Source organism: Falco peregrinus, chromosome 4 (assembly GCF_023634155.1).
Source record: "Falco peregrinus isolate bFalPer1 chromosome 4, bFalPer1.pri, whole genome shotgun sequence".
Taxonomy (NCBI): Eukaryota; Metazoa; Chordata; class Aves; order Falconiformes; family Falconidae; genus Falco; species Falco peregrinus.
Window position 1 is genome coordinate 104,449,512 of NC_073724.1, and position 26,899 is coordinate 104,476,410.

General features: G+C 40.4%; 2 protein-coding genes across 9 annotated transcripts in view; one reads left to right on the forward strand and one right to left on the reverse strand.

The window, feature by feature from the left end:
* ELMOD1 (ELMO domain containing 1) overlaps positions 1-10,119 on the reverse strand; it is a 64,489-nt gene extending 54,370 nt beyond the window's left edge. For both annotated transcript variants that reach the window (XM_055801627.1, XM_055801630.1), the window contains exons 1-2: positions 9,998-10,119; positions 7,911-7,958 (exon numbers count right to left, since the gene is read on the reverse strand). The gene's annotated coding sequence lies outside the window, so the exon portion shown is untranslated. The remainder of the gene's footprint in view (positions 1-7,910; positions 7,959-9,997) is intronic.
* A 222-nt stretch (positions 10,120-10,341) lies between these two features.
* ALKBH8 (alkB homolog 8, tRNA methyltransferase) overlaps positions 10,342-26,899 on the forward strand; it is a 49,930-nt gene continuing 33,372 nt past the window's right edge. The window contains exons 1-7 of one of the 7 annotated variants that reach the window (XM_055801621.1): positions 10,342-10,586; positions 15,232-15,372; positions 18,117-18,357; positions 19,397-19,528; positions 20,943-21,038; positions 22,400-22,504; positions 25,545-25,615. In XM_055801621.1, the coding sequence (XP_055657596.1) occupies positions 10,437-10,586; positions 15,232-15,372; positions 18,117-18,357; positions 19,397-19,528; positions 20,943-21,038; positions 22,400-22,504; positions 25,545-25,615 (936 nt within the window). In that variant the 5' untranslated portion in view covers positions 10,342-10,436. Of the gene's footprint in view, positions 10,587-10,770; positions 10,983-13,254; positions 13,534-13,616; positions 14,225-15,231; positions 15,373-15,458; positions 15,572-16,981; positions 17,096-18,116; positions 18,358-19,396; positions 19,529-20,942; positions 21,039-22,399; positions 22,505-25,544; positions 25,616-26,899 lie in introns of those variants that run through there. The other 6 variants (XM_055801622.1, XM_055801623.1, XM_027778335.2 and 3 more) reach the window with 6 other exon arrangements.

The following is a 26,899-nucleotide window of genomic DNA, read 5'->3' on the forward strand; positions in this document are numbered from 1 at the left end:
CCCAACACACCTGGCTGGCAGATGCTGTGATCTGCAGAGCTGACTGAGCGGCAGGGACGGGTCTCAGCAGCCTCCACTACGGCTGTGCTGTCCATCAGCAAACAAGGTCCAGTGCTCAAAAGAACCCACTAAATGATGGGTATCAGACTACAGCTTTACTACTTCATGTCTTACTATTTGTGCCATGTTTTGCACATTGCAGTAAGCTTTCAAGCTTAATTCCTTGCATCAATGCTACTAGAAAAGCAGTTTTCTCCTGCATTACAGCAGTGTTTCTTAATACTATATCCCAATGATTTATACTCCAAAACACTGATCTATGCTCAATTCCTGAGCCTGTCAGGAACTGCTCTAGCACAAGGCTGGAGGAGCCACCACAAGTCGCTACAACTCTGAACAGAGTAAATCCAGTATTGGGGAACTTTTCAGGGGCTTTGGGAGCATAGTTCAGTTATGCTTCCCAAAATAAGTTTGGGAACAGAACTTTATGAGACAGTTCATTTATAATTATATAACATGCATCACGAGCAAGAAAAGCCAAATCCATGCTACAGAAGCAGCCTTACCTTCCCAGATGCCATACTCTCGTCCATGAATGTGGAGGAATTTAAAACATAAGCTGGAAAGACTCTGTGACTCTAGTCCCTTACTGTTACAGCAAATTCAGACCAATGGGGTAGGAGTTTCCAGATGGCCTCCTGCCCGTTCTTTAGCATCATGTAGCAGTATACAGCTATACTGTAGTCATGCAGTGCCATTTCAGACTCGACTGATTTTCACAAGACGTTTGTTATCAGATTGCAGTTTGATGTACCCATTCACTCAATATCTTGGGATGGAAGTTATCTGGATTACTATGCCTCCAATGTTCAGCATCATTGTTCTCATGGAAAGTTGAGACAAAACAGCATTTTAAAACTAACAGGAGCCTGGTTTAAAAAGCCCCCAGCACTTTTGATTATAAGCAGTTGCTAAACATTTTACTATGCTGTACTTTCCTTCTAACAGCATAATTATTTTTAATTTATGGCAAATGAAAGAAACTGTGTATGACAGCAGAAATATAGCCTGTACTTAGAAGTGGCAGTGAAAAACACATTAGAAAAAATAGGTACAAGACCCCACTAGTTGAGCAATGTCACACTTTTCCAGCAATAGCTCATAAAGCCTGCTGTGCGTAATAAAAACCAGCAAGGTCACCTGCATGATTAATTTAGCATTGGAAAGAAGGTGACAGAAGCAGCCAAAAAACAGATAGCAACATACCTAGCTCAGATAATGGTGAAAAAAATCAAAAGCTCAAGCCCCTCATTATTTTGGATAGAAGCTCTTGTTGTTGCATAATTTACTGATGAAGACAAGACCGATGAAGAGTACACATGCTATGTCCTTGTAAAGAACCTAATGTGCTTTGACACCACCCAGTACTTTTCTCAGAAGACATGCCACCCAAGCATTATTAATTGAATCACAAGGAGTTACATTTTAGTTAATGCTTTTATAGTGGGTTTTTTGTTTTATTTTTAACAAACAACATCTTTCATTTTGTGACAATACAGATGGTAGCAGAAATACTTTACCTATGCTTGTATTCCTTTACTTAAAACAAACATCAGAAAGAATATATTTTACCTAACAATCCTAGGACTCCTAGAACAGTCTTAAAAGCTGTAATAAGGAATGATAAGGAAGGAATAAAAACAATCCCCCCTATTTACATACAAAACTTTCTTACCTGAGTTTTCAAAATCTATGTTCTACATTATCAACCTGCTTAGGTTTTACTCAAGATGAGGCAGGCTACTCTCAGCATAAATTAAAACCTTCTCAGGCTGCTATCAATCTTCTTCACCTGCCCTGGGTATCCGGGGACCCTTTTGTCAGCTGGACATTATCAGGGTGTGACAAACCACACCCTTGCCTTAATTCAACTAGCAGTTTTCCTGAAACCTGTGGATTGGCTAAGATTTTTTATTTTTTATTTCTTAGTGTTTGATCTTCTGGCTCTATTAGTCCAAGTGTGATTGAAGAGACCATAATACATTAAGCAATGAGTGACAGTGCCATGCATTTAAAAGAAAATTGCTGTAATGGAAGCATACTACTAAGTATAATGATACTTGTGATATCAAAGGAACAATAGTGGATTAAGTACTGCAAGACCAGCTGCTATGTTTCTTTATTACTTTGACCGAGCTGATCAAACATCTTTGCTTGTGGGGACAAGTTTTGCATAAAAAATGCTATACCTTTCTCCTGGTACTCTCTCCTACTGGAACACATGAAGTCTGATTTCATTTTAAACAGCTATTTGCACTCACTCCACAGGAAATGGCATCTCACCTCCTGTCATTTGGAAACCCATATGTTTATATGAAACTGTATGGGATCTTGGTGTTAGACCTCTGTAAGAAATGACCAAACACTGGTATGTGGTGAAATAGAGCCTTTCCAAAGCCAGTAGCAAGCAGATGACAAAAGAATGCTGTGATTAGTGAGTCTTATGGTAACTACAGCTTTTGTTCACAGAAGAATCAAGCTCAGATTACCATAGGTGTAGGATGTCACCAAGCAAACATCCAGCTATGTCTTTTGGGAGGTGTTACACAGTCCAGGTGAATGGGATGCTCAGGTAAAGGTGCAGATGTGAGGACCGTGTTTGTCAGAGCACAGCTTGTCACCATTCTGCACACATGGAGCACCTCCCATATGAGGGAGGCTGAAAGAGTTGGGGTTGTTCAGCCTGGAGAAGAGACGGTCTCTGGGGAGACCTTGTAGGAACCTCCCAGTACCTAAAGGGGGCCTACAAAAAAGCTGGAGAGGGACTTTTTACAAGGGCAAGTAGTTGATAGGACAAGGGGGAATGACTTTGAACTAAAAGAGGGTACATTTTGATGAGATATTAGGAAGCAATTCTTTACTGTGAGGGCGGTGAGGCACTGGCACAGGCTGCCCAGAGCAGCTGTGGCTGCCCCATCCCTGGCAGTGCTCAAGGCCAGGCTGGATGGGGCTGTGAGCAACCTGGTCTAGTGGGAGGTGTCCCTGCCCATGGCAGGGGGGTTGGAACTAGATGATCTTGAAGGTCCCTTCCAACCCAAATTATTCTATGATTCTGTGCATTTAGGGTGTAAGTTACTTGCTGAAAAAAAAAAAAATCAGTAAGGATCATTGCAGGGGAGGAATCCAGTCTTAGAGGCTGCCAGTGGGAGCAGGAATCACATGAGAGGTATACTAACAATAGCAAGCTCTGTAGTGAAAGGTGTATATAGTAAACTGATTCACAGTTCTTGGACAGTACTATGTATGCAGCTAGACAGGTGCTCCCAATATAGTTCTTAGTTCTATGTCAGCACAGCCACAAACTTTTATGTATATGCCTGGAGCTTTATAGTTTACTTCTAATAGATAAAAAAAGACATAAAAGATTCAGAAACAGGCCCTTTTGGGGATCCACGATAATCCAGAAAAAGAGTAATAAACATCTACAGATTTGCTTATATGTAAGAATTATTGCACTTTTGGAGTCATTCGTCTGAGGATACTCATGCACTAGCATGAGTTAATACCTCTGTTTCATGTTTGATACTGCACAACACGTGTAGGAGCCATTTGTTTTTACTCTATACCATCATGCACATCCACACTGGAATTCAATGCGTGGGATCTAGGGTTTATAGTTCATTCCTCCCCATTCCAAGCAGAGCTCAGGAAGTGAGCATGATCCTCAATTATGTGATTCAGTCATGGATTCCTCTATTTGGTCTCCATACTTATTCAAGTAGGTGCTGATTCCATTCCTAGGACAGAGTCCTGACTAACTGACAGGTGTATGGGGACTTCCCTGCAGCTATCCTTCCCCCAAAATGCATTCATTCCTACAATTGAGCTGCTGAACACTATAGAAGTGTGGTGGAGAGAAGGATCAGGCCTTCCATTTCCAGCCTCTAACTTCTATAATTTGTTTGCTTAAGAAATCTGGTTCCCCAAATTAAAACCTACTTTCTTGCTATGTCTGAGTATCCCTTTCAAGCAGCACAATGATTTCATAACCATTGTGATGCTTCAAATCTGTGTCAACAGTCTACTTCAAAACATTGAACAGCTGGCAGTTCCTTATGCCTAGCTCAGGACAAGCATCGAATACAGAATTGTCCTGAGATGATGTATTACATGGCTCTCATGCACTGATATTAGAACAACTAAAGCAGTCTGCACACAAGCTGTATGATCATTTCTTAAACCTCTCTCCTGGTTATTTTGTTCATTTACAGTGCCACACTTCATTTCACTCGTATTCCTTTGACTGAAGATGCTGTAAAGTTTAACATGGGAGACCATAACAAAAGCATGTAGATGATGGCAACGCAAGAGATGAAGGATGTCAGGCTTACTCATATAGCCTTGGAGAAATGACAGCTAAGTGAAGCAGCCAGTATGCTCACTTAGTTTACCTGTCTCTTGAAGCAAAGAATTTTGCCAGAAAGGACTTTGTCTGGGTATGAATTAAGAGCATTTTATGTTACAATGTTTTAATTTACAATGTTCTGTTTGATATTTCTATATAAAAAGTAAAATAAAGTGATGTAGACATGAATTTCAAATATTGTATGTTAACAATGCCTGCTTTTTAATCTTAATAAGTGAAAAAAATTGAATATGCTGATTAACATCAGGCTGTGTCCTAATCTTCTTCACTAAGATGTGTACCAACCATATCATGTCTGCATGAAAAAAAAAAAGATTTGCATTTTTAATAATTTCTTTGAAACTGATTTTGAACAAGGGGAAAAAAAAGTGATGCGATCACTTTTTATCTAGTCTTCATTTATCCTCTGCCATTAATCAGATCCATACTCTGAATGCATATGCTACATGTCATTCAAAGATTACAAAAGTGTTACACAAACAATGATTCACAAAGATTCACAACCCTTGGTGAGTTGGGTAAATATTTATGTAAATGTCATACAGATTGGCAAACTGAGTCACAAAGAAATGGTGTTTGTATAAAAAAATCCACTAAGTTTGGATGCTTTTTTTTTTTTTTTTTTTTGCCTATTCAGTTGAAAAACTTACCACTTCCATTTTTCAGATGTATTGAGGGTACATACAGGTCTAAAGAAGTCAATGAAAACTGAATTGCAAGAGAAGCAAGTGAGGTGACCCATGCTTTTGTGTGGAAAATTTTAACTTACGGTTACACAGCTATTCTTCTTTCAAAGAAGGTGAATCTATTGCATGAGCAACAACTAATGAGACATCCTGAAGATGATGCCTGAAAGGGGTAAAAGGATAGAGTCCCAGTCTAAGGAATACACAGCAATATTCTCTCCAGCCTCACTGGAGGCATGGAGGATCTCATTTACAATGGAAATGTAATCTTTAGTTCTCTGTATGTAAAGAATACTGTGCCTTTAAAAATTAACTTCGCAGATTGTGTCTGGACTGCAAGGCCTGTATTCTTAAAAATGTATTGATCGATGAAGTAGACAAATCCACGGTCTGATATTCCATGATTGTCCTTATATTTATGCCCTGAAATTGTAACTGTGAGAAATTATGGTTTCTGAGAATTTGCAGGAAAGCAGACTGCCTGCCTGGTGTAGATATCAGGGAGGATCCCTGTGTAGGTGTGCATTGCTTTCTGAATGCCTACCAAACTCTTAATTGCTTGTGACAGAACTCAAGTTTTTCCAAGTTAAAGATTTTGACTTGTAGGGCCAGAATAAAATAAGTCCATCAGTAATTAAAAAAAAAAATAATATTGAAGAAGAGATGATAATTTTCCACCTTTGTGCCAGAGAAAACAGAAATATTTTGTCTGAATCTTTCTAACAATGTTGCTTTCAAGGCTAAACTAAACCATGTGTTGCTGGGTTCAGTGATTTGGAGGGAAATCAACAATTTGCACGGTTCTTTCAGCACTTCATACTACTTTTCTGACACCCTGGAACGTGTACTAGACTGGGACAAGAAGATCTTCCCTACACTCTGCCTGAATTGCACAGAAAGAGTCACTTGGGCAGTGAAAGCAGCAGTTCCTCTTCAGCAGAGAATTATCTCCTTTTTAAAGCCTGCATGGTTTTGGAAAGATTTAAAGTCCTACGTCTCAAAGATTGCTTACGGCCAGAGAAAACTTAGAAAATTAAAACTGAGGGCAAAACAACCGCCGGCAGCGTATGGTTTGTTTAGTATTGGTGCATGTGGGACATTGAAGGCTGGGGACCATTCACTGACAGGTTTTATGCGAGCAGAAAACACTGTCAGAAACTGCACTGGGAGCTTTTAGTTGATCTTCATGGAGATTATACATTCCAGTAATTGCTCCTAGGGAATTTACATCCCTTCTTCCTTCATCAAAGTAGGAAATTCTCTGTTGACATCTGTGTGCACATGTTGCAGGAACTTCACAAGAGCTGGAGATTTGGACTGGCAGTACTGATAATGAAAGGTCTTCAGAGTCGCAGCATGCACATCATAATTACAGTAATTTCTGTCTTGTGCCTGAAAGCTCACAGGAATTTTCTGAGGACTCTCCAGGAAGGGATCAAAGATTTTCTGTTTATTGAAGCCTACAGAACTGTGCTCCCAGTTCTAGTGTGATATTAATGGTGAACCAGCAATGTAGGCACACTTTTGCAGCATCTCTGACAACAGAAGTTAAAGCTGTTCCTCGCTGCGCTGACAACACAGGCTTGTACTTCATCAATACAATCTCACAGCATAGCAGAAGTGCTCAATTTAGCTAACCTCTGCCCAGTCCTAAACATTCACGGACTGGGTTGTACTCTGGATGACAAGATCTGTAGCTGCCCCTATAGAGAACTGAAATCTCCCTGCTCAGAAAAAGTTGTGTCATCATGCTAAAGAAACTTGCTCCGCAAGAGGATCGTACCTTGTAATGATGGAAGTGAATCTGCCAATAATTGTGCCTTTGTGCCACAAACAACTGCTGCCAAATCTTACAATTTTATCATAAGATTTACGCTACTTAATGTATTTCTTAAAGTTCCAGTACCCTGAGTCTAGAATTTTCAGGAATTTCAGCTTTTATTAAAGGAAAGTGGATAAATATGTACTCCAAAGTCCTGTGTTTGTGGGAAAGAGCTCGGTGGTATGAATGGAGTGTAGCCTAAAGCTCAGGAATCAGAAAGCATACCAATATTACTTGATGTTTTAAGACTCTTGAGAATAAAAGATTTTTGTTTGCTAGTGTTTGAAAATCCCACTGATTTTACCAGGGCCTAGATTTCTCATATCCCTTTTTGATCTAATGCTGTTGCTAAAAATTTCTTAAGTGGTTTTTTTTTTTTTTTTTGGCTGGTTTTCTTTTTTAGGCAGAAATATGAAATCTTGCATTGAACAGCACAAATGCAGAATCAAAATGACATGCAGCACAGAGCCATCCTTGCTATCTTCCTGAAAAATATAAGCCTTTGGCATTGCAGAGGTTTGTTATGGAGAATTTTTCTATCGCTAGCAGCAGCAGCAGCACAGTTTTGAATTTAGGTCATCAGATATTTGTCAAAGTCCTTAACTATTACACAAATGCTATCCTAAAACAATTCATCTTGTGTCTCATCATTTACTACGGTACTCCTCTACAGTACTAGTCATGGGTGATTTTGAGGTGGATTTTGTGCTATGAGCTTTCTTATTTCTGTAACAAATTGCCATCCTGAAACATATCCAATTTGTCATGATTCTTAAACTGCAGTTTCTTAAGTCAAGAGATTTGATACAGCAAATCCTACTGTCTTCCTGCAATTTTCTTTTAATTGGGTTTGAAAGTGGTGGAAAACCAGAGTATCACATTAGGCTAAAGCATAGCTTGGCTTGCTTTGGTATAAAAGGAAGTAAAAGGACCAGTAACCTCTAGTTTGTTGAAGGAAATGCAAGTGTTTACTTACTATCATATGAAGTTGATTCCCAGGGATTGACGAATGCCTTGACTCCCCCTGAAAACGTGGCAGACAGAAAGGTAGCAGCATAGTGATTATTGTAAATTGCTCCTGGGAGAAGTCAGCAGCATTTTATTTCTCACCCATGAGTAAAAGGGAGCATGACAGTCTGCTTTAGAAGGCGTTTCCTGGTTATCAATTAAAAAAAAAAATAGAGCCAGAACCAAGATTTTCTTATATAAACATTTTTTTTTGCTTAAGAAAACTATGAAAACTTAATTTCAGAGTAGAATATTTTCTGACTTTCAAACCCAAAATATTATCATTACAAAAATGGGATTTTTTAAAAAAGAAATATTGAGATTTCTGCCAAAGCACTTTTAATCAGGGAATATACTAGCATCAAATGCAAATGTATTTGAATCCCTACTTCTGTGAAATATTTTGTGGGTTAGTCAGTGATATTGTTGTTAACCATATGGAGATTTATTTTCACTTGTGGTTGATAATCACTGTGGTATCTGTAGGAGCCTCTACCTGTGTTATCTAGCATGAGAATGGATTGTGCAGTGCTTCAGGGCTTAAATTATAATGGGAATAACTGTTCTAGTTTGACCAAAATAAATTTGTATTAACCCCCCTATAACCAGCCTTTAAATGTTTTCCTTTTAATTGGTGGAATTTTCCCAGGTGAGGATGCTGTTTATTGAAGTAAAATCTTGATGCATTTACAGAGGAAATGTTATTACAATATGCATCACAAATTCTTTACCAATGCCAATCATACAGAGATATTTCAAGGAGCAAATGCATGGTGAGTCTCTTCTCCCCCAGAAAGCAATTTTCAAAATAATAAACCAGAATAAACCCAAAAGATGACTGGTGAACACAGGGTCAGACAGCTGCCAGAACCTTGTGGTTTGTGCTCCGAGAAGTAATGTTCCAGTAGGCCTATGTTTTACTTGTTACCTACCAACAATTGCATCCCAGTGAAATAAATCAACCATGGACAGCCAAGTCAAAGAATGGAGAGTCCAAGGAATCGGGGCTTTGAACTGCAACACGTGCAGAACACAGACACCTTTGGGCAGGTATTTTCCACTTGTCAGAAAAAAAATGGTAATGAATTACAAACTGGTTTCATTAGGATCATCCTTTCAGTAGCTTTCAGGTTTTGTGGTTTCCAGGGTTGCAGTCCTCAGATAACATTTTAATAGAGACAGCAGCTGTTGATATTGCCTGTTTGTTCTTTTCCTCCATTCATTCTGGCTTACAGAAAGACCAGATGATATTAAAGCTTTGCATTGCAGAGGTTAACAAGCTCCGTGCTATACTCCTACTAAGTAGGCAGTTAATATTCACACTTTACATATAAGAAAACTTAAGCAAAAGATCTGTGCTATCACAATACCTTGCTACCCATTGCATGGATCAAAGATGAAGAGTGATAAAATGCCACAGCCTGTGGTGGAAGGACAGAAGTAGGATCACCCTTCTGACCAAACACTGCCTTCACAGGCTGGTAGATGTGCCCCATCAGCTGTTGTAATGAGTTGTGTGCCCAGAGCTCACGATTCTTAGTGTGTTTGTACCTCCTGCACATGAGGCAGCTACGTCCCTGGCACAGGGTATTGTATATGCTTCAAGGGAAAGATTTCTTTTTTTTTTTTTCTCTCCTCTGGGTAAGCACAGCCCTACCTAACAGCATCAGTAGATGGGTAGACTCCTCCGGAGTGTGGATCTGGGACAAAGTTGAGGAGCTGACTTCAGACTATAGGTTTACAGGCTCATCAGTCACCTTACATATCTACCACCTGGGAGTCCCACACCTAACTGATCTTAAGAAATGTTAACTACCCACAAGAGTCTGAAGGAGAAGAGGGAAAAAAATCAGCTCAGTATTTAAATAGGGGGGGAAGTCTTTATGTAATAAGCTACAGTGAGAAGTAAAATATTTGTCAGGTTAAAGCCAGTAAAAGGTAGATAATAATGAACTTCAGTATTTTGGATAAAAAAGGGGGAAAGGACTATTTTAGGGGCATAATATGAAGCTTGGTTAGTCTATGATGACAGAGAAAAACAAAGGGAAGACTTACATGCTCCATCTCTGATTTAAGGGATCCCTTTCTTGCACAGGGAACCAGTGAACTGTAGAGATGTTTCAGTGAGGCAGGTCGCTCAGTAGCCTGGGTTTACTAGGCAGCCTTAGTGGGGTTGCTAGCGTGCTGAAGAGTGGCATAGGGAAATATGCACCTACAACCAGGGACTCGGTCTTCACACGGCCTTGGCTGAATTGGCATGGTTTGTCCTCCTCTGCCCCTAGTGTGGGGCATGCCAAAGGTGGCCTGGTCAGCGATGGCTGCGATGGCAGCCTGTCTAGGCGATAGCCTTGTCAGGTGAGGCCTGGACAGTGCTGTCCTTAATCCACGGTGTGGACATGGCTCCCACCGGCTGGTTTTGGATTCCCCGTGCTGGAGGAGGCTCTGCTGCAAATCGCTCTCAGTGAAGCAGCAGAGCCCGGTGTGGGTCCGAGGGATGGCGCCCCACGTTCCAGCATTGCTTTTTTTCCTGTTGCTGACTCGGAGGAAGGCGGCATTGATGGGCTGGAGGATGGCAGGGAGCTGGCTCTACTTGGAGAGAAAAGGCGGCAAGTGGAGGAGCCCAGAGGAAGCTGGGCAGCATAGGGTGAGCAGAAACAGAGATGGCACCGTTACAGTAAGCGTGTGCCGAGGCAGAAGAGGGCCGGGGGCACCCACCGCCTTCCCCTCGTCGCACCGGCGGTTTCCCTCGGCGCCGGGAGCAGAGGCCCCGCACCCACCCGGGCACGGCCGTCCCTCCTCCGTGCAGCTCCGGGAAAACCCCGCCCTGGTCATCAGGAAAACTTGGCCCAGACCACAAGCTGGTGCCGGGTTTCCTTCGCCGTGTGATAACGGCGCAGGGGCTCTGTCCCGGCAGGGCCCCTCCGGGCCATGCCGCCCACTCCGCAGCGCGGCCCCCCCCGCGGAGGCGGGGCGCCGCTATGACGGCGCGGCAGAGGCGGGCGGGCTGCGCGCCTGCCCCAACATGGCTGCCCCCAGCCAGGTAACGTGCCGCGCCGCCCGGAGCGGGGCTGCAGCGCCCGCGGCTCCCGGCTGGGCCAGGGGGAGCGGGCGGGGGCGGCGGGAGCGCGGGCTGCCCTGCCCGCGGGGCCGGGGCCTGTCGGGGCAGGGTGCTGTGAGAGGGGGACAAGGCCGGGTCGGCCCCCGCCCCGCTGCCTTTATTGTACCCCGCGGCTGCTCGGGGCAGGAAGGTGAGCGCACGGTCCTGTCGTTACTCCCGTTGTTCGTGTTTGTAACGAGTGCCCGAAGCTCATGAATTTGAGGTGTCAAGAGCTGGAAGGCACTGGCAGAGATGGGCTGGGGGTAGCCGCAGGACGTGTTTGGCCAGTTCCGGATCTCTTAAATCGCCCCATCAGGGCTCCTGAATTTTGGGGTTTTTGCTACGAGTTTCGGTGTCTGTGTATACGGCGTCAGCACGTTTATGTTTACGTGCCTGCGGCACACAGCCAAGGCAAAACTGAGGAGCAGGCTGCGAGCCTCCATCGCTGAGCGTGGTGCTCCCTCTGCTGGCAGTTGCCGGTTAGCGCTGCTCCGGGAACCACGCGCTTCCATTTTCTCAAGTGGCTTCTACTGCAAATAAGGTTCAACCGTGACATCAAAGCTTTACGTTAACCTTTGCAGTAATTTCAGCGCAGGCAGTGCTGTTCGAGAGGCCTTCAGGGGCTGGAGCTGGGAGGCACAGCACGTGGGGAGGGGCTGCAGCTTCTTGAGCAGCCAGCGAAAGGCCAGACAGGCGTCTCTGCCGGTTTTAAATGTCGTTGTTTAGGCAGTAGTCTCGCACCTCATCTGTCCTGTGTTCTGTTGTTTAGTTCAGGGGTTTTAAAAGGATGGAAGTAGTCTTTGGTCTTCAGTTTCTGTGCTAGCTGGCCAAATACTGGGCCACAACTTCTTGGCTTTTGCATGGAGGGTGTGGGAGTTTGTGAGGACCTGCCTAAAGGCCTAACTAAACTTGGAGCTGCTTTCCCCTGAGATCAGATGGAGTCTTTGAGGGTGCAGAGGTGTAGATGTTATGGGATGCCTGAGCCTTTCAGTTTGATATCCTTTTTTTATGGCTGGGTTTGTTCTGCAGAGGTTGTGTGCCAGTGGTCTGACTGGTATGGGTGATGTCTACATAGTCTCTGTGCTTCTCCATCTGAACCAGATTTTTATGTTTTCAAACACCCCAGCGTGTGTTTTTACTCTTTCTGTAACCCCATCTCATTAAATCAAGGGTGGGTCTTTCTGGTACTTTCCTGTGAAGTAGTTTGAGACTGTTTGTGCCCCTCCCCAGAAGATAAGAACCTGCGTGTGGGCCATCGGTAAAGCTATTGGTCTCTCTTCACCTGTATATGGTAAATAAAGTTGGGCATGCCAAGCTTTTTAGATCACATTTGTTAATTGGACGGCTTGGTCGTGGTAAGCTTGCTGAGCAAGTCTGCAAACAGGATGAATCCTAGTAAGGGTAACCTATTAGATGCACTTGGGGGAATGTACTTAATGTGCACTTTTTGTGCCTCTTGTGAGGCTTCCTCCTCCGCTGCCCTGGTACCTTTTGCTTCCATTTATCTTGTGTTGTTGTTTTGTGTCTCGCTGTACGTTTTTTTGTCTAGGCAAGTTTGAGATTTCTTGATCATTATTTAACTAATGAAGGTTAAGAGGACTGTTGCTCACTGTGTGTTTAACCATATTTGGAGATTAAATGAAGAATCCTCAATAAGAAAACTATTTTGAACTATTTGTCTTTAGATGCAAATGAGATTTTGTCAGAGAATGAACCATGGCCTGTATGCAAGTCTGCCATCAAGAAGTGAGAACGGGAAAATGATTTTTTAAGAAAGTGCCAAGAGATTCAGGGAGGGAAGGGAGAAAATTAGAATATAAGATATGCAAAAAGACCTTAGTGAGCACTGTTGCTTTGAAGGAAAATGGGAGACAGTTGCTAACAAATCTGTAATAAAAATAATTTTACAGAAATGAAGATTGGCTGTATAACTCATTGACCTTTTCAGCCTCTACACTTTGTTTCTAAAGTCATGTGAAATAATTATTTCAGTAGTCTCCTTTTTCTGAAACTGTGCCCTGTCAGGGTTTTGCCACTTGCAAGATTTCCTTCTCATACATTTTGCCTCCATTGCATGTTATCATGGTTATGATTGAATTAGCTCAGAGTAAGAGATGCTAGGAACTTGCAAGAGTCTGATGGCAGTAAACTGGATCTTAGTGCTTAGTCGTTTATTACTTTTTTTTGGTCAGGCTCAGATGTAAATGTGATCTTTTATATGGCCAGGATATGTATAAAAACCTGAATAAGGCTGTTTGCCCGGGGGTCAGGGTTCAAACTTACAGCTATGCGTGTGCCATCTCCAACTTGATAGCAGGCATCTGAAACTGTTTCAGGATAGAATTGTTGGAGTCTGCCATGCTAATAACTTGGTGGGATGGCTTGAAATTGTTGTTGCCAATTCATTTTCTTTGACAAGTGCTCTAATTCGAGACTGCTTTGAAATTGGGTTTGGGAGTGGAAGAGTAAGGGTAGGATGAAGAACCAACACATGGTAAGTAGTGGCAAAAGACTGAGTTGTCTTTGACAGTATTTATTCTGCTCCTTTTTTGAGGGTTAGAATCTGTTATTTCCACAGAGTGCTTTTGTCATTCTGATTTCCTTAAAAGATTTTTCTCTTTTGGTGCAGTTCGTAGTTTTTCATGTTGATGATAGTAATGCTGCAGCTGTCACAGGGAATACATATTTATAGCTCCTATGCAACTCTCTTAATACTACTTAAACAATTTTACTAGCATATTTACATTTGTTTAAAAGAAAATATTTGCTAAGTCATTCAGTACAAAGTTGCATCAAATACTAATATTAACTTTTTTTTTACTTTTACAATTTTCCTGTTGTTCATTGTCATCTTACTGTTATTGTGTCTGCAGTAGGTATTGGGAAGCAGCTATGCAGTCTTTGCAAGCCAGAAGGAATGCAAGTGGATGGCTGACTATTAGAGCAGTTGACACTTTTAAATAAGTACATATAGTGGTGATTGTCATTGGTTTTGTTGTGTGTTTTGTTTTGTTTTGTTTTTTTAAACAAAAACATTTTTTGAGGTGAAGAGAACATGAGGTGGGAGGATTGTTATCAGACCAATAATAAAAGAATGGAAAAGGACAGACATCTGCAGTTGGATTGTCCAGCTGTACTGTTAGGAGGATTTTTGGAAAAGAAGAGAAGAAGCCCCCAAAATATGGGTAAGGGCTTATGTTATAGAGAGAGAAAAAGAGAAGAGCAAAGCTAGCCATATCAATATGTGCTTTGTTATAGTCCTACATGAGGTCTGAACTCTTCCCTTGGATTTGAAGGGAGGAAAATAAAGTAGGCTCAGAGGCATGTAGGAAGGTACTGGATGGTTGCAATGTAGCAGTAGACCAGAAGTGGCAAAAGATGAAAAGAAAACCTGGAGGAAGCCAGTGACTCAATTAACTCACTGGTAGGTAAATGCTGTGTTGCCGCTAAATTCAATAGTTATTGTACGTACACAGTTTTCTGTTTGTTGCATGACAGGAATGTGATTTTTCTGAAGTTGGCCTTGGGAGATGTGCTAAGTGAGATGTGGAGCATCCTGATTACTAGTGCTTGGATATCCAAATGTTCAACACATTTATCTACTCTCAAAAAAGCAATTTTTGCCAAATGTCATATTCAATTGGAAGTGGCAATTAGGAAAAAGGAGCGAAATAAGCACGGTTGATCTCCAACTCAAGTATTTGGTGAGGCATGAATAACTTGGAAGCTAAGATGATACAAATCTCATGGCAGTTTCACATACGTTTTTTTGTTGTTCTGCTCTAGAGAGACTGCAGAGAGAAGGAAATTAATTGCAACTGCTATGTGAAAATCGGAGGGGCAGGCAGGTTAAAAACTGGAAGCTAGTGTAATGATATTGTGGATAAGAGTGAAGAACAAGAAAAAAACCCTGGAAAATTAAATCTTTATAAAGCTCTATTTTTGGGAGGATAAAAGAGAGTTTAATAACAACTTCAGAGATGGGGAAAGCCATGCTACCGAGTGAGGAAGAATGTACTTTGCAGGCTCTGTTTTGTCATCCTCAGATAATTCATAAAATCTGGTATTATCTGATGGCCTATCACTATCATAGAGATGATGTAGGAGATGGGGAGGCTATCTCTAGGGCAGACTGAAGTATCTAATTTTTCAAGGAGGATAGTTACTATGTGTTATTACTTCTGCTTCCCAGATCACCGGCATGGAAGTTAAAACCAGTGAAGATCATTTGAAAGTCCGTAAAATGAAGAAGAAGGTATTGAGGAAGCAGATCAGAGCTCAGCATACATTGATGAGACATGAAGGCATTGAGTGCATCTCCCATGCCACACAGGTGACTGGTAGTTCTGATTTTGATGGTAGTGTGAAAATCTTTCTTATCTGTGTTCTATTCTCACTTCTGTTTTGTCTAGAATGCAGTTCTCCAAAATACACTTCCTGAGATGGAGTGTTTTCTGTGCCCCTTTGGTTTTGAAGAACTGTACTTCAACAGTTTAATGTCTGTGGAGAGACTTCTATGGCCTTTCGATAAGGTTGTTTGGTTTTTGTTTTTTTAATATCTGAAACAGTAGTTCTTTGGGTTGGGGAGGTGGAGGTAGTAAGGAAGCATGGGAAATGTTACCTTGTTTAAGTAGATAAACTTTTCTTCTCTTTTTCTATGTGATTTCCTTTCTTCTCTGGCTTTTAGCTTTTGTATCTTTCTTTCCTCTGTACTGCTTTATCAAATTAATTTGTCTCATCTAAACTCCCAGTTAAAAACATGTTTATCTTAGAAGTCTTTTCCACATTGTTTTCTTCACCTAAATTGATTTAAGCTGTGTTTCTTGGGGAGTTGAACTGATTGACTGACTTGCAGCTGTTGAAAAGGTGGCTACTTTCCTGTCCCTTGCACAAAAGGGGACAAGATAGGAGGGAGTTCTGCTTTCTTGTGATGCTCAATGAACTTTACCATAAACCACTTTATTCGTAACCTAACAGAAAACTACTCGGCTTTTTAATTTGCATTTTTTTGCTGTCCTAGAGTTACAGCAGATCAGAGAATGACCTCGCAGATACTGGTATAGCAAAAAGTGAGTGACAGGAACTTGCAGACAGGGAAGAACTAGTTTATCATTTCCCTCCATCAGCTGTGGGGAGATGCTAATGCCTTGAAACACTGTAGAGCAGTGTCATTTACTCTAGCCTTATTCATTTTGATCCTGCAAATTCTTCCTGCTCGGATATGGAAGCATCAGTTAGATCTTTCTGCTTTTTTGTAACAAAATTGGGCTTAGTCTTCACTCACATCTCACTCCACGTGGACATACACTAAAATGACCCAGGAGTCTTGTATATCTTGTAAGCTTCCTGGAGCAGGCACTGTGTCTATCTAGTGTTGCTTGAAAATGGGTCCATAATCTGGGACTTGTTCCTCTCGATACTGCCCCAGATACCAAATTGTCCATCTGATCCACCCAGAGAGTAGTTTTGGCGTCCAGCCAGATCCTCATCAATGACAGAACATTTGAATAAGCGATGCATGAAACAAAATCATAGTACTGGTGAGAAACTAGTGTCAAGAATACAGAAAATGCTTTCAGGCTTTCTGCGAGAGTCTGGTTATATTGAAATTGCTCAGGAGAATTGCTGTACCTGCTGCTGTTATGTAGTGATTGTCTTTGTAGATGAAGTGCGTATAACCAGTGAAAGTGCTGGTTTGAGTCTCTGCACTTCCTCCACACATATGGGCCTCTCCATTAATAACATTCTAGAAAATAACAGTAATTAATAATACGGTCACCTTTGAAAAATGGGATCAGTAATAAGACAGCCTGATGCAGTGCTAAGAACAAGCGTTAAGAGCTGTTGCAATAGGCGTAGTCGCAGCAGTACTCACTATATAATTTATTTTCTTTTAATAATCTTTCCCTTCAGCTTTAAACCTAACTTTCTGTTTTTTTGAGGAGTGACATGCTGTCATTTGAAACAATTGAACGCTTTCCCAACTGCCTTCAGAAAAGGTCATAGAACAGTTACAGACTTCTAAGAGAAAGACTGTCTGAAAGCTTTCTGGAAAGGTATTACATGGAGTCAGTCTGAGTAAATTGTTGCTAGCTTTTTGGATTCACTGGAGCTCAATCAAAATTTCAAGATTGCATGCTCATTTGGCCTTAAAAAGGGACTTAAACTTCTTTTGACCACCATGATTAGATTTAACATCTTGTTAAGGCATATAGCTATTTAGATGTCAAAAGAACTTATTTTGAAAAGGCCTGTGTTTTTCAAAGGATATTTCTTGAATAATAGTAATTTGAAAAGTTCTATTTTGTTGGTTTTTTCTAATATTTGGCAAACCAGCAACAGTCCTCACAAACTGCATACTTAATAATTTTGGACATAAATCAGTATGAAAGTATAGAGTTAAGCAATTAGGCATTGTGCATGAAGTAGTCTGTGTTAACTAAGGATGGGACATAAATCCCTTTTGTTTATAAAAGCAAGAGGGAGACTTTTCAATAAGAGTGCTGGAGCAGAACTAGATGTTCTTGTTTCTAGATTATGCTACTTTTTTTTTGGTGAATCTGATATGTAGGGGACATGAGGTGGAACTGGGAATATTAATCTCTCTGCTTGGAGAGACTTCTTGGCAAAGATGAGAAAACCTTTCTTGGAAAAAAATCACTGTCTTGAAAGGTTTTTCTCTTTTTTTTTGTTAGTCTGCAGAAAAAATCCATTTTAGAAGCCTTCAAAATTATGTGTGTCAGTGTCACTGTTTGCTTGCAGTACACTTGATGCACACATGCTGGTTTGAAGATTAAGTGCTCTTGTAATAGTAACTACATGCATTAATTGAGGAGGTACCTCTGACAGAGGATGCAGGCCTTTCTGCCAGAATAGGTGCTGGGCAAACAAAGGTTGCCTTAGCCTCATATATATACCAAGCTCATTGAAATGTAAATATCTTGTGTGGAATACACAAAAGTGTACTCATGGGCTTACTTTTTTTCTTTATAGAGCTGCTCTCTTAGTAGAGTGTTGGTTTTAAAGTAACCAGCGGTAATCACTAATTCTCAATTTTTGTAATTCCTCTTTGATTAGAGCCTGGTTATTGCCAATGCTGGTCTTGGTAATGGGATGAGTAGACACCAACTGCTCAGGATAGTAGAAGAATATGGATTGGTGGAAACGCTCTTAATGCCACCAAATAAACCATATTCATTTGTGAAATATGGGACAACAGAAGAAGCCAAGAAAGCTTTTGATGCCCTTAATGGAAAAGAAGTAACACTGGAAGACTTTGACCAAAATATCATTCTATACGTTAATTTTGTGGAAAAAGGTATGATTTTTCTGCTCTCCTAGATACTTCCTGCATCCTGTTTTGCTTTGCTTTCACTTCCTAGTTTGTAAATATAGCTAAAAGCACACTAGTCTTTGTAAGTAGATACAGAGAATGAAAGCCAGAATCTGAGATTCAGGACATAAACCAATCTTTGCTCCTTCTATTACATGATAGGATACTCTAATTTTAACTCCTTTACTTGGAGGCAAAAGGGAAAAGGGTTTGGGTAGTTTCCAGACCTTTCTGTACTTCTCATGAAGGTTTTGTGATTAAGGAGCTAAACTAGGACCCAGGAGATCTCTGGACAGGTCATTGGATTACTTGCGTGACCTTAGTCTTGCAGTCTTTATCTCAATTCCAAGAAGGAAAACAGTCACAATAAGATTTCTGGCTTTTCCTCCTCTTCTCTCCAGGCTTTTTTATGGCTGACTATAAGCTGTTTAGCACAGTAACTGTTGCTCTTTCTATGAGCTTTTATATTGTCTGCTGAAAAGTGTTCCTGGTGTTGGTCTGTACATTCTGCAAGTGAATAGTTTTTTATAAACTGTTAGGATAGCAAACTGAATGTCTCTACATCACCAACATTTTGTGTTCACCTAGCTATTGCATTATATTCCTTCGTATTTGATTACAGGTTGCTTCTCTGGACAGAGAGTAGTCTGGTGATTTACCAAATCACCAAAATTCTAGAAAACTAAAATGATATGCAGGTAGAATCCTGACATGATTGGGAAATTCTCTTTACCATTGTTTTGACAGGAAAATGAAAAGTAGTTTTGCCTTTGAATAGTGTGTAATCTTGCTGGTCTTATGCAGTAGAATGTTTAAAGAGTGCTTTGCGTCATGAAAAACTTGGGCCTTGCCTTGTTTTGTCATGCCAAAACCAAATAAGATCACAATGAGTGTTCTGTTGTATCGTTAAAGTAAATATCTGCAGCTTTATTATATTCTCATATATAGTTGGTATTCCTGTAGGGAACACATGGTTTTATTTTCTCTAAACAGTGATAATATTCTCTTTTTCCATACACCCTAGTTTTGTGGCAGAATGTTGTTCCTACAAGCTTGCCTCCAGGCCTAATGATCATTGAAAAGATTATTTCTCCAGAGGAAGAAAGGAGGATGTTGGAAAGTATTGACTGGACAGGAGATGAAGATACTCGAAATGGTGGGCAAAATGATAGAAATCCAGACCTTCCATACTTCTGTGCTGTTTTTTCCTACGGTTTCAGTTTACAAGATGTCTACATCTTGGTAAATGTATTGTTTGAAATCATTGTGTATTCGGTTTTAGTATTTTAGGAATTGGTCTTATATTGCAAGTGGTGGCAAGTGGTCTGAATTGATATTCTGGTATGGGTTTGCTTGAATAATATTCCTGCATCCAAAACCAACTAAAGTCTTCTTTAGGTGTCTTACGCCAAGCATAAAAATGTTCAGTGAAGGTTACCCTTCCCATCTGATGTACAGCTGAGGAGCTGTGTCTTCTTTTAAATCAAAAAGAAGTCACTGAGACATTCTGGATGCTTTTGTGCTTTCACTTGAGCTCTGTGGATTTAGATCTTTTAATAAATGAATTGTTCTTGTGTGGTGGGTTGACCTTGGTTGGGTGTCAGGTGCTCACCTAGCTGCTCTATCATTCCCCTTCTCAGCAGAATGAGGTTGGGCGGGAGAAGATAAGATGCAAAAAATATATAATTGTGGGTTAAGGTAAAGGCAGTTTAATGAAGCAATAGCAGAAGTTGTGTGTGTGGAAGCATAGTAAAACAAAAGATGTTATCACCTGCTGATGGGAAGTAGAGAATGTTTGGCTGCTTCAGAGGAATAAGGGCTTCAGTACATGTAGTGGTTGCTCTGGAAGACAAACATAAATAATGAATGCCCTCCCTTCCTTCTCTTTTCTCTTAGCTTTTATATCTCAACAGACATCATATGATAAGGAATATCCTGTTGGTCAGTGTGGGTCAGCTGTCCTGGCTATGTCCCCTCCCAGGATGTTGCTCACCCCCAGCCTACTGGTGAGAGGAGGGAATGTTCGAGAGGCAGCCGTGATGCTGTGCGAGCACTGCTCAGCAGCAGTCAAAAAAAAGCCAATACAAAGCACAGCACTGTGAGGGCTGCTATGGGGCTCAGCCAGACCCAGTACATCTTGGAATTAATTTCAAAGTTTCTGTGTAAATTTTATTCCTTGGAACAGCATAAAGGGTTATTGACCTTAGCTAATGTGAACTTGGTGATTCGTGAAAGTGAAGGATCCTGCTGTATCAATTGCAATTTCAGAGATTGATCAAGAATAAAGATGCATTAAGTATAGCGAAAGAAAATTGGTACTCTCTACTTTTTGCATATACAAAACCACCATCAGTTTGACTTCAGACAGCAGTGAATGTGATGCTTGATGAAATACAAAAGGTGATAAGGCAGAAGTGTGAGCCATGAAGGACAAGGGTCACATAAATTGTTTTAACTGTTAATTAAAAAATGTTTTAGGTTTAATAGGTCAGATGACAAGGGAAGCATAGCAAATTGTTTGGGTTGTTTTATGTAGTCTAATCTTACTTTAAAATTGTGTGGTTTTACAGCCCAGAAGACTTTAAAGTATAGAAGAGTGAAACATTTTGGATATGAGTTTTGCTATGATAACAACAATGTTGATAAAGACAAACCTTTACCTGGAGGTGAGAACTTCCCTATTAAATCATACTTATTTTGTACTGATGTTTGAATCATTATATAAAGCCTTTAAGTCTTACTGAGATATGGATGTGAGATTCTAATAAAAGAAGATCCTTAACTGTATCTTAAACACATACATTTGTAATCTGTAATTTGAATGAAATTGTTCTTTTGAATGAGATCCATTCCAAATTACTGTGAGTGCTCAAAGCTTGTTTTCCAGTCACTTGCAGGCAGGCATTGATGCCCATTGAGGTGCAGTCAAATAAGGTTTTTGGGATTGTAGTTACCATTCTTTTTTAGTTTTTGTTTCATAAAGCAATTATGTGTTACAAATTACATATTCATTTGTTTGGGGGTTGTGATGTCTATTGCTGGGTATATTTATCTTGACTAGCTTGAAACTTGTTGGATGCACACCAAAATAAAAATTCCTTTGGACTGAAAGCAATTTTGAAAAGGTTTGTGTAACTCTTATTTGGAGTTGAGAGCTGTGACTCAGAGGAAAGCAAGTGAGTCATCTTATAGTCTTAGGTTTAAAAATAGTAAAATAGGGGAGCTAAATTCCTGTAAAACTTGAAGGTGTTTAAGGTGACGCATGTGTCACGGGGTGGATGTAGCTTGCAATGGAAGGATTCTGGTTACGTTGAGGTTTTAACAGTGAAGCTATGTAATCATAAAAGCATTGACATTTCAGCTGTTTTCTAGTCTCACAGATAGTCTATTTTTTGTGAGAAAAGCATAAACACTTCATTGGGGGAGAACAACTGAAAAATAAAAATCAATATTATCATGGAAGAGCTATTACTACCATGTTTCTGGGTGTTACCTCCAACAGAATTTTACCTGAGAAGTCCTCTGGTAAAATAACAAACCAAAAATTCAGTGAAGCACTGAAACTTTCAGTCCTGTTTCAAGAACAATTTAACTTCCGCAGATATTTTTGGTGATACTTAACCTCTGCACAACTTCTGAATTTCTGCATAATAATTTTGCTTCTTAACTGCAGCATTTTTAATGTAGTTGGTGGAAGCATTGCCTGTGATTTGATATGCTTTTATTTATGTGTAGAGATGATGCAGTTTGCATTTGTAAAGAGTGATCTGCTTCTGAATGTCGAGGTCTTGGGGAAATGGCCTTTTGAATGGCAGGATGTTGTAAATATATTGGACTTGCAGATCAGGCCCCCAGTTCTGATGTATGTGTTACAGAAAATGCAGTGTGTTCATTATTGAAGATGGGCTTATGTTTCTGTGAAGTTGTTTCTATGTATTTTGACCAGTTACTATATTTGTTGTAAAAAGAAAGGATAAAAATGCAAAAATCTATCCCGTTTTGCTTACTCTTTTGTTTCTGTAACTAGGTCTTCCTGAAATTTGCAACCTATTGTTGGATAAATGGTTGAAGCAGGGATATATCAAACATAAACCTGATCAACTGACTGTAAATCAGTATGAACCTGGACAAGGTAAGTTTATTTGTCCTTCAACAATGTTGAGCTCTTTACACCTTACATTGTGGTTTAACACTGGTAGACAGCTAAGCACCACACAGCCGCTCGATCACTCTACCTCAATGAGATAGGGGAGAGAGTTGGAGAGAGAGAAGTGAGAATACCCATGGGTTAAGATAAAGACAGTTTAATAAGGTTTTTTTAAAAAAACACCAAAGGAAAAACCAAAGCAACTCCCACCATCAAAATAAAAAATGAAAAAAAAAGTGAGGCAAAAAAAGTCCCCAAGCAATTGCTCACTACCAGCCAACCAATGCCCAGATAGTCTGAGTAATGGCATCCCTTGTAAACTTCACCCCTAGTTTTGTTTCTGAGCACAATGTGATATGGTATGGAATATCGCTTTAGTCAGGTGTCCTAGCTGTGTCCCCTCCCAACTCCGTGTGCATCCCCAGCTGACTTGCTGGCAGGGAAACATGAGAAACCAGAAAGGACCTTGATGCAGTGTAAGCACTGCTCAGCAATACCCAAAACATCCTTGTATTACCAATACTGTTTTCATCACAAATGCAAAACCTAGCACTATATGAGCTACTAGGAAAAAAAATTAATTCTATCCCAGCCAAACCAGTACAACATTACTGAAAATCAGAAGTGTAGCATCTTAAGTGTGACGTGTAGGGACAGGATTTCAGCGCCTGCTTAGTGTATTTCCTCTGTGACCAGAGATGCTTTGAATCAGAACTAAAGTCTTGATACTGGTTTCTGAGCCCAGGAAGCTTGTGTTTACAAGTACAGTTTTTGATACTACTGTTATGGAAATTGATTGTGTTTCAGAGTCTGAGGATGTAAGATGGAAACTAACCATAAAAAGATATAGGAATGAATAGTCATATTTGGTTTTGTAGTAGAGTGCATTTTTTCACTCCAGATTCTTCTTTCTTCCTGTACTATGCATACAGTCTCCAGGAAATGGCGCTTGCTGTTAGTCCATAGGATATAACATTAGTATATGTGACTCTTAAGTATGATGCAAGTAGTGTTCCCTTATCTGAGGAATAAGAAATTACTCTGTTACTGTAATCTTTCCCAAACTGGAGACATTTGAAGAAAAAATTGTTTCTAATCACACTTCTAGGGAATAAATCATGTGCTGCGCTTTCATCAAGGCTAAGAATCTGGCTTGCTTTCTAGAGTGGGTATCTCATGCGTCCTTGGGAAGAGAAGGACAACAGCTTTTCTTTCAGAATTAATGTCTGACAGTGTCTGCCAAACAAAGGTCTGAAAAGCTGATCCTATTAGTTTATGTATCTGACAATCTGTTAAATTGGTACAGTTTTGTACTTCTGGCTGGATCATCAGAGGATATTAGTTAGAATTCTAGATTTCTATCAAGAATAGAAGCAGTTTGTTTAAAAAAAAACAAACCAACCCAAATCTAAACAAAATACCCTTTCTTAAGAGCAAATTGTTAGGATATTAACAAGCACAGAGTGCAGTCCAATTAATACCTTTAGTATCTGTGTTCCAAGCCAGATTGTCATTGGAAATTACACTTGAGATTTTAGAAAGTGACTGATGACTTGGGGTATCTAAGCTGTAGAAGCCACATTTAAGACACATTAAATAAATTCCTTTTTGAGGGTGCTTTTTTCATTCAGGGTCCTAATAATGTTTAAAGTTGTATATTTATACTTGAAAGTTAGCATCCACTTTTGAATGCTTAGATGACTCTTACTATGTGCTGCATATATGGAGTATAAACAGCAGGTAAGCAGGTCATTGTGGTCTTGACTGAAATGTCTGAGTGATGCTGAAGGGAGTAGTTGATGTTACCCTGTTATACAGGGAATTGAATTGCACTGATTTCAGTGCATATCTGAAGGCGGAGCTTCAGTGCTTTATACGGAGGCAAAAAGTTACAAGCGAGCACAAACAGATGCATGTCCTTGGTTTTCAAGTCTAATGGATTTTTCTATCTGGTTAAATGCTGACCTCATAAAACACTTGTATTGCTTTCACTGAAACTAATGGAATTCAGAATACTTGCATCTGAAAGTAAAATCTGGCATATAATAAGGATGCTTTATAGGGCTGACTGACTGTTAAGAAAAAATGTTTTTGGCTTAGGAATTTGATAGTGTCCAAAATGAACTTGGGTAGAGTTTTGTAAATGGTTTGGTTTGGTTCACATAGGATTTACTGTATCTGTCTGGGCCTGTTGTGGTGTCAAAGGAAGGCATGGTTGCATTCTCCAAAGTGGTCTGCTGGCTTTGCTTCACTGTTGACTGCAGTTCCCCACATGAAGTGAGATCTTGCTGGGATATGCACACTGCTGTTTCAGCACTTGATGATAAAATATGTGGCACGAGCTGTGGGGAATGGCAGTTTCTTTCCAATTAGCAGATCTAAAAGAAAAAATAAATTTGCTGTCCCTTTGGCAATTCTCAACTCCTTGTGTTTACTCATACATGCACCAACAGATGTACTACCCAGGGGTTAGCCTAGCAATGGTGTGTGGAGTTCTGCTGGGAACATTTGTGCTAGTAGGTCCTAATTCTGAAGCAGAGACCTTTAGCAGTCATCTGCTTAGCAGTAGAGGGAGTATTTGGGATGACTACTCTCTGAAGAGTGAGTGATAAATATGTGATCATGGATGAACTAAGGCTCAAATCACCTAATGCAGCACAACTGTTTGCATGAAGTGCTAAACTGCCTAGGAGGAGAACATAGTGATTTCTACTGCTCTCTGCGGCAAAGAGGCATTTGGAGTTTTCATAGGGTGAGGCCTTTGGGTGCCCTGAACTATCTTCTAGATATTTCCACTCATTATAAAGGACGCTTGTGTTACATGCCCAGATTAGAGGCATAGTTAAATCAGACAACTGTCCTGAATTCTTTTGGACAGCAACTCCCTTGTTTATGATGTTTTGTTTGTTCAACCGTACATCCCAGTTTTCTATATGGACATCCATGGAAACAGGGCTTGCTAACAGAGATAGCACTCTATTATTACTATACTGATCTCTTTTGTTGTTTTTTTTTTTTTATGCAGGAATTCCTCCTCATATTGATACACATTCCGCTTTTGAGGATGAAATAATCTCTCTCAGTTTAGGAGCCAAGGTAAACTTGTTTGTATGTGTTTTGATGTGCTTTACTGAGAAGTTTCAGTTTTGTATTGTTTAATACAAGTTAATTTGATTTTCCATGGTGTCTGTTCATACTTACCTGAGTTTAGTATCAAGCAAGTCAGGTAATGTGATATGCTGATTAAATAAGTAACTGCATTGAGATGTTGTCGCTGGAAGATTTCAGTGACAGTGATATCCTATTTTTAAATCTTAGCATCCAGTTCTCCCATCGACCTTCCTTCATTTTCTATTAATCTTAGAAAGTGTATCACTCCTGTTTGTGTTTCTACTTCCATTTTTCACTGTCATTCCCTGTTCCCTCTGGTCTGCATAAGCCTCCCGTTATTTTTATATTCAGTACTTTTACAGTAGACTAATGTGTATATATTACCTGCAGAAGGTTCAATCAGTGTTTGAACCTTACTGAGCTAGTCAGGCAAGCAGAGGTAGACGTTGATCTCATGAGCTTCCAACATACGCAGATGATGTAGACAAAGAGTGGGAAGAGAAATGGAAGAACAGTGGACTAGCACAAAGTCATGCAACATATCAAGAAAACAGTCCATATTATCTAGTCTTGGTGCTCTGATTACTGTGTTTACTTTTACTCTATTTGCATTCATCTGGTCCATCTGTGCTCATCCATGTTCTACAAATTTAGTGTTATCTTCTCTGCCTGAAGCACTACTGTGGCACGTCTTTGCTATTTGACCTTATGTATTGGATTTGCGTGGCAAGGTTTTGGTAGAGGGAAGGCAACAGGGGTCCTTCTGTGAGAAGCTCCTAGAAGCTTCTCCTATGTCTGACAGAGCCAATGCTCTGGGCTTTGGCATCAGCTTCCTCTTTTGCAAGTTGTGTAGTGGAAGTGGAGCTCCTGGGACTAGGAGTGAGTCTAAGGAAGGTTAGATTTTTCCATCAACATGTGTGGCAGTGGCGCATCTGTGTTCTTGGTCACTTGAAAATGGGGTGCTGGTATTGCCAGTCCTCTCAGCCTTACCATGGATATATTTGTTCACCATTTGCAAAGGCATCCACTCTAGGGTAGGAACATCTGGCATTAGTTGTTTGTGTGGTATGCACAGTGGCAGTTGGATTCCTACTATTCTTTTGGAATCTCCCAGTCTAGGGGCTACTTTCTCATGTGGCTTTTATGCTTAGCCTTGTCTCAGAGATAGCATGTTCTCCCCTGTTCAACTGTGGTGTTGTCTTTAAAAGTGCCAACACCTCCATGCTAAGTAGCACATGGGAACGTCTGTTTCTTCCATGTCTTTTCTCT